Here is a 10,449-nt window from a genome sequence, read left to right as displayed (position 1 = left end):
TTGCAATTTTTTTAGGGCAATTTTCATAAAACATTTACATGGGTTTAAAATACATGCCTTTCTTTAAAATAAAATACTAATTTCTTCGTGTCTGTGAAATTTAACATACCAACGGTGCAAAAAAATTTCACTTTCAGGTTTTGCATCCAATAAAATATTTATTCAAGAAAATATTTATAATTTATTGTAGTTCAATACTTTTCTTTTGAACAACTTGATAAAAATCCGACAGTAATATTTAATGTTCCTTCCAACAAAAAAAAAGTCCTATATAAAATTTTGACAAAGTTGCAGCCCGCCATTTGACTGATGTTTTTAATTGTGGCCCCCGGCCTCATGTAAGTTGAAAACCCCTGATTTGGAACATGACAACAACAACAAATTAAATATCCTTTAATAGAATAACAAGAGGTGGCAAAAATAAATTAGAATGAACTGTCACATTACAAAATCAGTGAATCAGTTAAAGCAATCAAAACTAGGCAATCACTTATAACAAAAAATTAAAACCTTTCATAAATTCAGTTTTTTTAAACAATAATGGTTCACCAATTATAAATTGGCAACTTTATTGAACAGTATTAGTATCTTCTTACCCAAAATTTAAAAATATATAATTAATTCTTCAAAAATAAATTGAATGCTAACAAACTTAAACCTATACAACAAAATAGTCAAAATTTTATTGACAAATGCGATACAAAATATTCATATACATATATTCATACTCACAAATTCATAATCATGTTACATTCATATACATAATACTCTTGCAGTATTTTTTATAACATACAAATGTTTCAAGACTTATATAACTTATAGACTTTTGAAAACTAAGTAATTAAATTGAAATTAAGAAGCTCTATACAGCTTGGAGATTTTTTTAACCGTTTAACTGCTTTTTTCTTCGTTTCTTTTCTCCACTTTATACAATTAAGGCACAAACTATGTTTTCTGCACATAAATGCACGTTGTAAATATCCTGCACAATTTCGATCCCTGCAAGAGAAATGTGTGTGCATAAATATAAAATAAATATGGAAAGAACCAAGATTTTTTATTGTAAAAAAAATTCAGAACTTACTTTTTATCAATGCCACTACATAATTTCAAATTCTCAACTCTGTAAATGAGCTTTGCAATGTCAAAGATGGAGAACTTTTTCATATCCCATCCAATTGTAGTTTCTCTATCCATCAGAAAAACCTTTAAAAATAAATTGCAATAATTGCTAGAATTTTAGGAATACAAGTAATACTATCAATACAAGTAATTAATTCAGTACAAGTCAATACAGGTAATCAATAAAAGTAATGAAATTTACCTCCAGTAAGAAATTTTACTTATTTGATGACGGATTTAAATTATTGCTAACAAAAAAATCTCCAGTTTTGCTTTTCAAAAAGCTTAACAAAAAACTGATTTTTGTATCAGTGAAATTCATTTAATCAAATAAAATTCAACACAATTTTTATGATTCCAGTGAATTTGTACACTCTAAGGTTACTCTTCCTTTAATTAAAACAAAGTTCTGTTTACCAATGTGCAGCAAGAATTCTTTCAATATCTTAACTTTACTTCTTTCTGTAAAAGCATTCCCATGCTTAAAATTCAGAAGAGCCATTTTAACTTTAGTGTTTCATTTTTTTTTTCACTGACAAGGAAATACAGACTTCCTGGCAGTAGCATCCTGGAGATAATATTTGAACTTAACCACTCCCCCTTTTTTTTTTAACTCAATAGTCAAAAATTTTGAGATTCCAATATATAATAAGTTAGGATTGGAAGTCACTCACACAAATGTCTTTCTAAGAAGTTAAGGCAGATGTGTACCAACAGAAAAGGTCTTAGAAATAGATCCAACAACTTAATCTCTTTGAATGTTCTATACCAACAAAGAAGGTCTTAGAAATAGATCCAACAACCTATTCCTTTTTAATGCTCTATCTATTTACTTTCAATCTACTATCAATCTATCCAATTAATCCAGTAGTCACCTCCTAGTTTACAAAGCCTAAAAATATCTCCTAGTAAGTTTGTAGCATACATGGAAACATTACTTTAAAAAAACAACAAGTAAAAGTAGAAGTATGTTAACCAAAAATAATGAGTAAAAACTATTGATTTTTAAAGGTAACAAGTAAAATTGAAACATAAGGCTTCTTGCATTGTAATTTTTCGTTAAATCTATCAATTCTGACCTCCCTCTCCGCTGACCCTACAGGAAAGGATCATTATGTTCGAGAAAAAAGTAACAATTTGATTCATTTGTGACATACATCTCAAATTATTCATATTTAAACCAAAAATATTCCTTGCATTCCCTATCAGTAGTAAATTGTAAAAAAAAATGCTGTATAAAAAGCTAATTTTAATACCTTTTAACAAAATTTTGAATTTTATTAGTCGCCACATTTTGCACGTTCAGCCGTCCTGGCATCCCTTAGTAGTGAGAATTATGAAAAGATAATAATATTATCCCTTTTTCAGCAAGTCTTACTTTTTAATTCGCCACCAATTTATCAAGAGTTGAGCAAAAAAAAAACAGAGTAGTTGTCATCCCTATGGAAGTATACAGTTTTTCTAATACAGGTGTGTTACCCTCAAAAAATAATGCATAGTGGTAGTTACAAATTCATTACAATATCAACAACTATTTAATTTTTTTGACAATTCTACATTTCTATTTCTTTCGATATCTTCTATTCAAATACTTTTTCCTCCAAAAAGTAACAAAAACACAATTAGAAGTACTAAATTTGAAAAATAATCATTTACAAGGAAAGTATGCACTTTTTACTTTTGTTACTTGTAACAAAAATAAAATTATTGCCATGGATGGAGTGCAACTTTCTCTCATTTTTTGATGTGTCAAATACACTTACAAAGGTTATGTTATATATATGACTTACCTTTACAGCAAGATCTTCAGTAATCACTATTCTTCTTTGAACAGTATAATCAGGAGTCCAACGACTAAATGCAATAAAGTCATCAAATATATTCACCCTCCACCAGGAATTTCTTGTATCAAACATATTTACATTAGCTTTTATGAAATCAAATGAAACCTGCTCTTCAGTGTCAGAATCTGATGAAATATCATTAGATTCAGTCCTAATGGAATTAGAAATGATAGGGTCGGAGTTACTTTCTGCGGGTTGAAATGAAAAAAAGTCATTCATAGTTTTATCATCATTGCTTTGGTCAGAATAATCATCAGAGATTGCATCATTTGTAGGATATTCAGTCATTGCTATATCACAAGCATTTTGGTCTGAATATTTGTCTTTGAGTGCATCATGTAAAGAAGAATTAGCTATGGTTCTATTTGAAGTATTTTGATTAGAATAATTTTCAGTTAGTGTATCAGGCAGAGGTGATTCTATAGAGCTGTTTTGTTCGATAAAATTCTTTGCTAGTTTATCATGTGCAAAAGATTCTGACAAGATTCTATTATATGTGTTTATCCTAGGGGAGTAATTTGTAATTGTATCAGGTGCAGGCGGTGAACAAGTAGTTGAGGATTCTGGATCAGACATGATATGTTTATGTGAATCAGAAAAAGAAGAATTTGTTGATTTTTTTGCATTCCGTCTTTTCTTTAAACGAGATGGTTGCGTGATTGAGGACTTTTCTGGTAAGGTGTGAACAACTATAACTTCCATCAAGACATTTTCTTTTTCTGTTTTTAGTGAAGAGTTGTTATTCTTACTTGTTTCATTATCTAAAAAAAAGTAAGGAATAAGTTTATACAAATTTGAATAATAAAATTTTTTTCACAAAAAACAATATTTTTTTTAATTAAAAAAAAAACTACAGTGGAAAGTCGTATATCCGGAATCGATGGGACCTCCATAAGTCCGGATATTAGATTTTTCCGTATAATAGACCCCAAGGTAAACAAAGCTTAAAATGATCTAATAAACGATCTGAATCTAAGAAACAAAAAATAAACATTATTTTTCAGGCAATAATGTTTAAGTATTAGAATTATATCTAATCAATCAAAATACTAGAAAAAAATAATTATTGCTTAAAATATAGAAAACGAAAAAAAAATTGACAGTTATGAAAATATTAATTGCTCTCTCCGCCATTTTGAACTGGAACGATTCAAGCAAGGAGAAATTCCCGTCACCCATTAAGGTGGGTAGGTGGAGGAGACAAATTCATTTCCTCCTTACTTGTCATTCAAGTTGAGGGCGGGGGAAGTGCCAAATTTTTATTTTCTCTCTGATCTGATCATTGGCTATCAATCAAGCGTAAAGCATGGCAAACTGATTGGGTTCTCCTTATTTTTTCTTGTGTGACTAAAAGTGACTCCCCCTCCACGTTAACATTTGCTACTTTTTCACCGTATTTCTTCTTTCCTTAACACTCTAATAAAAAGGTTCCAGGAAAAGCCTCTTTTACTAGCCAGCTGCATAGGAAAGAAGGGGGGACTCAGTTGTGCTCTGTTGAAAACAAATCTCCCTCTTTCCCTGCATTCTAGAGGAGGAACGTCACTAACTGTCACTCGACGGTCCTGGTAAATCTTCTCTTCCTCTTTCTGATGATTTATAGGTTCAATGCATAAATCACTAGAAGCTAGAAAAGGAAAAAAAATGTGTCAAAAAATCTCCTTTTTTTTAAGAGACGGGAACATGAAGAGATGTTTGTTTATTTTGATTGTTAAAAAGTGTCCCAGAAATCGACCCTTCCGGAAAAGGGACGTCCGATTATGGGACGTGACACTGTATAAATAACTCATACAATTAATTAATACAATTAAAATTGCTATTTATTCTAAAAAAGAACATGATTTCCTTTTTCGATTTCTTTTTCAAAAATAATATTGAACGTACAAAACTAAACTATCCAAAATACTGAAAATATTAAAATATTAACTTTAAATATTTCTGTTCATAATATATTCTACATATAATATATTCTTAATATAATAGATATAATATATTCTTAATATATTATATGAAGAGAATGAGAAAATAATTTTCTTATTTTAAAAATGAAACTCATTTTTTAATTTTGCAATGGTTTAAGATGGCCAATGAAGCTAATTTGTAATTAGTTTTTAGCTATAATTTTCAGATTTAATCTCTTCAAAGAAATAATCATTATGTTTGCAATTTTTCAAGTAAGTTTGTTACAGTTGTATGTGCAAATCAAATTCATAAGGCAATGGCATAAGGCAAAACGATATTTACTATATACAAAAAATTGACCATACAATCAAAACTTTAATACCTGGGAATGAAATCTTTGCTCTTTTAGATTCTGTTTTCTTATTAGAGTGTAATTTTCTTTTTCGTTTGACATATTTTTCCTTGAACTTTTCTTCTCTATTTTCAACAAATGAAGAGTGTCCAGGAACATTAGAAAAAATGCATGGAATAGCATCTGGTTTAAGTTTTTTCGAAGCTCTGAAAATACGATGAATCTGTAAAGGTACATTTAATTTTGATTAAACACTGGGAAAGTCTGATTTAAAGCAGAACATCTCAGAAAACTTACATTTCCATTGAATAATTTTGTTTCAAAATAACTTTCAATATCTTCCTCTCTGAAGTGAAGTTCGCACACAGTATGCTTAGGCCCTAACGTTTTATCAGCACGGGGTATAGCTTTTTTCCACAATTCAAACATGTAAGGGTCCTAAAAAAATTTTTTTTAATTTCACTATTTATTTATAAAAAAAATCCAATTTTGTAAGAAGAAGAAAAATATATACACCTAGCATTAATTTACATTAAAATCACATAAAAATTTTAAAAACATGTCAATAAAATGGAATCTTTCTGCCAATGACCAGTTTTCCAAAAAATCATCACTTTTTTACTCAATTAATTCAATATTTAAAAAAAGGCATTTTTCAGAATCACAATCGCTGTAAAATCAAAATTTTATCTTTTCATGCAAACTGTTTTAATGCTTTGGTACTTTCCGTAATTTTCAATTATAGCTTTTTTAACCGAACCATACTGAAAATTAATAGTTTAATAATATCAATCAATGTTTAAGAATCAAAATCTCTTCTTCTACAGTGCAGAATCTTTTGTTGAGTATCCAAAAAAAAGAGGAAAAATTTTGGCCATCTTGAACTTGAACAAATGAGGCAAAATGCAAAAATTATTATAAAATACGAGAGAAAGGAGTGGGGGGGATTGGCAAAAGCGTTGTGTATTTGGGTTTGCAGTCCAGTTTTCATTTGATCGTTAGATCTTGTTGATGTCAAATTTTTCTGTTTTTACTTTAACAATACAATGTTGAAGCATGGAAAATTTTTAAATGCATATGAAATGGCAGAAAAATGTATTTTAACAAGAAAAAACTTAAGTAAATACAGTATAAATTAAAAATATATACAGTACATGCTGTTTGTATACTTTGCAGTTATTAAAGAACATGTTAATTTTCGATTATTTCATGTATTTAGGTTTGACAGCCAAAAAGCCCTTCCACCCACGACAGGCGCTCGCAAAAGAGACTCTCTGCCTGCCTCAAGTCAAGTTATAAAAAGGTTAATTAAGTCCCATTAAGTTACATACAAAAATATTTTTTTAAAAAAAGACTAAGAATATAAGATTGTGAAACGAAACATATTATATACATCTTTTCAAGGCAGAACTCAAGTAGAGTGGAGAAAGATAGCTAAAGGCCTGGTTAAAACTAAATAATTTTAGTTTATAAGAAAACTGCAAAGAATTCCTAAATATCTATATAAAAACTACGATTTGGAATGAAGGGTATTCCAAATTATATGAAATATGAAAATTAGATTTTTTTTACTTGAAAAAGGGACAGAAATTTCTAATTTTCTAAATTTTCGAAAATAAAGAATTTTCTAAATTTCATCTTAGGACCTGTAAATATGCTCTAATATTCTTTACTTTAACAAAATAAACTTTTAAGGAACCAAAATATATAATTATTAATGTTCGAAAGATAATTTAACCATTAAAGTACATGAAATTAATAATAGTTTTTAGAATAAATATACCTATTTTGTAAAATCAGGAGAAAAAAATATAGGGAGCAATATATTTTTTACACAATTCTGCGTAACATAAAAACAACACTTTTTAGAAATACTGATATCGAAGGGGAATAAAAATGATTGAATTTCAAGGAAGCTTTGTAATCAATTTTTATCAGCAAGGAGAACATTTTATAGCTCTGATAAGGGCAGTGGAGTTAAAATAATTTTACACTTAAAAATGAATAACCTGAGACAAAAAATAAAATAGTAAACTTCAACAAAAAATATATGCCTGGTCATAATTTTTACATAACATGAGCAACTCAGGAATCTTAATTTTTTTGCTTATGTTTCCAAAAGCATTTTTACAAAACCATAAATCAGATTTCCTGACACTTAATCTAATTGAATATCAGTGTTCAATCAAATTTCAATACTAAATGATAATTCTAAAAATTAAAGTTAATTTATTTTTAAAAAACTAGAAAGAGTTTTTAAAATAGGAAAATTGATTTCAAAAAATAAAAAGCAAAATTGATTTTAACTTAGTCTTTTACCTTGGGAGCCTTAAAAAGTGATAGATTTTTCTTTCCTTCCTTTTTTCTTCTAGCTACTTCGGAATCGTAGCCAGTTCTGCAACCGGGTAAAAAACATCTCATAGGCATCACTAAAATTAAATATAAAAAAAATTATTTTTCATTACATTATTTTATGGATATTTCAGAATCGGTACCTGTTTGAGCCAACTAACATCACCACCATGGCACCGAAAAAATTTTGATGCCATGGTGGTGAATCTAAAAGATTTTGCAGGGGATTGCCCAAAAATGGAAGCAAATTTATCTCCTCGAATCGGTCCCTTCAGTGATGTTCCCGCATCCCTCAGTTTCCTCCATGCCACTGCCTAGTTGACTCTAAAATTGTGGGTACCGATGAGGAAATCTTCTCATTATTTCTAATACACACTTAAAACCCCGAGTATCATAGCACTCTTTAAAATCTGCAAAACTCAAATTGAGTTACAAACTATTCTTGTTTAACAAACGTTTACGATCAAGTAAAAACAACAGAAAATTTTTTAAGCGGTTAGAAAAGTTAATTATCGTAAACAAACAGGAAAAAAAAATGATAAAAACATATTTTGTAGAAAGATATTTTTCCTATATACTTAGTTAACACATCGAAAAGTATTTTCATGCGTTTAGAACTGAAATAAATGCTAATTACTATCTTAAAAAATGAAATACCCTTATAATTTAATATTATCTTTCGAAATGAAAAGCTTCCTGGAAAAAAAGTATTGTTGATATCTCTTAATACTTTTTGAAGCTTGTGCTTTGACCCAATGCTCAGCTTGTTGCTAGCATATAAATAAAAATATATAATAGAGTGCCTGACATCACGAATTTTGTTTACCATCAGTTGTGTGGTAAGATCTCATTTCTATTGAATTTGTATGTGTTGGCATATAGTTTTGAATTTTTTCAAATATTGCTGCTTTATTTTCATATTCGCGATCGTAACACCTGAATGCGCCATCTGGTAAGAAGACCGGTCCCATGTAGCCAATGTACCTGTAGCCCATTTCGATCGCCTATAGCAGGGGTGGCGAACCTTTATGCACCAACGTGCCATTTTTTCAAAGAATTGTTTAATGAAGTCATAGACGTGCCGTTAAATAATTTTGACTTCGTGATTATTGGGGAAATAATACGTATTACTAGATACTATCAGCTCAAAACTCTTTATTCACTATGAAAAAAGAATATATTTTGCAATGTCTCAGTTATACAATGTAAGACTGATATTCTCAATATACGGCTAGATCGTACGTTACGAGCAATTAGCTTTCACGATCCCCATTTACTTTGGTGCAAGGCACCCTCTCTCCGCTCCTACTACAGTTCCTCATCACTACCCACCATTATCGATCCCAAACTACCGTCGAATCAATGCACTGAGATATTTATTATTTCCAACATGCATTAGGCGTTATTTTTCCTCACAATTACCAGATTTTCATGCAAATCTCCTAATTTATTTAGTTATAGTGTCTGTCTGAAATATTTAGCCTCGTAACAATATTATAAATAATTGTTTATATTTAATTATCATTCTTATAAACTAGACGTATTATGATAGCTATAAAGATAAATTTACTTCATTAAAATTTTAGACACATTTTAATAATTTTTTTTATCAATTAATTATTTTCAGGTTGTTGAGCTTCCAAAGTCAGGATTTTGCTGATATATTTGAAACACACAATTTCTAATTTGTTTAATAAACTATATAGTAAAATTAAGTTTATGTATACCCCCAGATTTATCAATGTTTTAATTAGATTATAATTATCTTTATATAAACTAGAGTCAACATTTTTGTGGGTGAGTGTTTTCTTTTTCTCCTTAGGGATTATTAAGAAATAATTATTTTTAATTTACGTAATAATTAAGTAGACTTATTAATAGCTTAATCAAAATTTTGTTACAATGAAAAAAAATTGCTTTAATTCGTTATTAATCTTTCGGTTGATTGTGCTAGGATTTTATTTTCGCAAAAAGGAAGGGTTATTTTTTATGTAATAATAATGGAAGTTAACAACCCAATCATTATAAAATGTTTTCGTTATTATTACGTTAGATTCCTACTTTTGTGCATACTTACTAACTTAAATTCCTACTTACTTTTAAGTGAATTATCTTTCTGAAAATTAAAATTACAGCATAAAGTGTAAGGTTAACCATGCTTTGGATGTTATTCCTTATTAAGATAACTTCTTAGGGGTTAATTTGCTTTAATGAGTACGGGATAGCGCTTTTAAATCGAGCTTAATTTTTTATAAGCCTTTAGAGGTGCTTTTTTCTCTTTTCCATGTCGAGATTTCAGAGACAAATTTTTTTTGCATGTTGATTGTTGTCACGAAACCGTAGTCAAAAGCCTCACTATTCATTAAAACACAACCTATTTCAGCGTACTGTCGCTCGTATAGTACGAAAGCACATATTATTTTATTTGTTGGATTATTCGCGGGCCTTCATGCGCGTTTGATTCGGTGAGAAGGATTCGTACAATCACATACAACAGGGTCGGGATAGCCTGATTGGTAGGGCATGCGACTCCTGTTCGTGAGAATTCATATCCAGCTGACCGAAGAATCCCCGTCTATTAAATGGTGACTGGTGCACGTAAAATCTGTCATAGTCGCAAAGTCCTCCAAATTCCCATAACAAATCAATACCTCTGGCGTTTCCTGATCCAGGAGTTCGTCTTCTCGATTTGGATCAAAATTACGGGGCTACGGAGTTGAACATTGGTAGCCGTAAACTTAGGTCAACTGATCAACGACAGCTAAAAAATATTAAAATAAAATCACATACATAGCTGAGTATAGGAACAAACTAAACATCGCCGAATTTTTGTCCCCAACTTATGGTTGACTGAATTTATGCAACTACTAAGCTACATAA

At 29.7% G+C, this 10,449-nt stretch overlaps 1 protein-coding gene across 5 annotated transcripts; it reads right to left on the bottom strand.

Moving 5' to 3' along the window:
- Positions 1 to 661: 661 nt before the first annotated feature.
- LOC107451251 (uncharacterized) lies at positions 662 to 8,579 on the bottom strand. 5 transcript variants are annotated; one of them, XM_071186286.1, is made up of 7 exons: positions 8,396 to 8,579; positions 7,537 to 7,646; positions 5,515 to 5,655; positions 5,248 to 5,440; positions 2,913 to 3,727; positions 1,085 to 1,206; positions 662 to 999 (listed from the first exon to the last, which is right to left on the bottom strand). In XM_071186286.1, the coding sequence occupies exons 1-7, from the start codon at positions 8,562 to 8,564 to the stop codon at positions 834 to 836; spliced, it is 1,716 nt and encodes a 571-aa protein (XP_071042387.1). In that variant the 5' UTR covers positions 8,565 to 8,579; the 3' UTR covers positions 662 to 833. The 5 variants fall into 5 exon arrangements, with proteins under 5 accessions (XP_071042387.1, XP_071042390.1, XP_015922778.2 ...); XM_071186289.1 differs by lacking the exon at positions 8,396 to 8,579 and adding an exon at positions 8,207 to 8,278; XM_016067292.3 differs by lacking the exon at positions 8,396 to 8,579 and adding an exon at positions 8,148 to 8,269.
- Between the last annotated feature and the right edge of the window lie 1,870 nt (positions 8,580 to 10,449).

Source organism: Parasteatoda tepidariorum, chromosome 10, assembly GCF_043381705.1.
Source record: "Parasteatoda tepidariorum isolate YZ-2023 chromosome 10, CAS_Ptep_4.0, whole genome shotgun sequence".
Lineage (NCBI taxonomy): Eukaryota > Metazoa > Arthropoda > Arachnida > Araneae > Theridiidae > Parasteatoda > Parasteatoda tepidariorum.
This window is presented reverse-complemented; position numbering and strand designations above follow the sequence as displayed.

Excerpts from the sequence above, each read along its gene's own strand:
- LOC107451251 (XM_071186286.1), bottom strand. The coding sequence starts at position 8,564 with ATGGGCTACAGGTACATTGGCTACATGGGACCGGTCTTCTTACCAGAT. Across the intron at positions 7,647-8,395 it reads ATCTTACCACACAACTGATG|TGATGCCTATGAGATGTTTT; the intron begins GTAAACAAAATT and ends ATTTAATTTTAG. Across the intron at positions 1,000-1,084 it reads TGTAGTGGCATTGATAAAAA|GGATCGAAATTGTGCAGGAT; the intron begins GTAAGTTCTGAA and ends TTTCTCTTGCAG.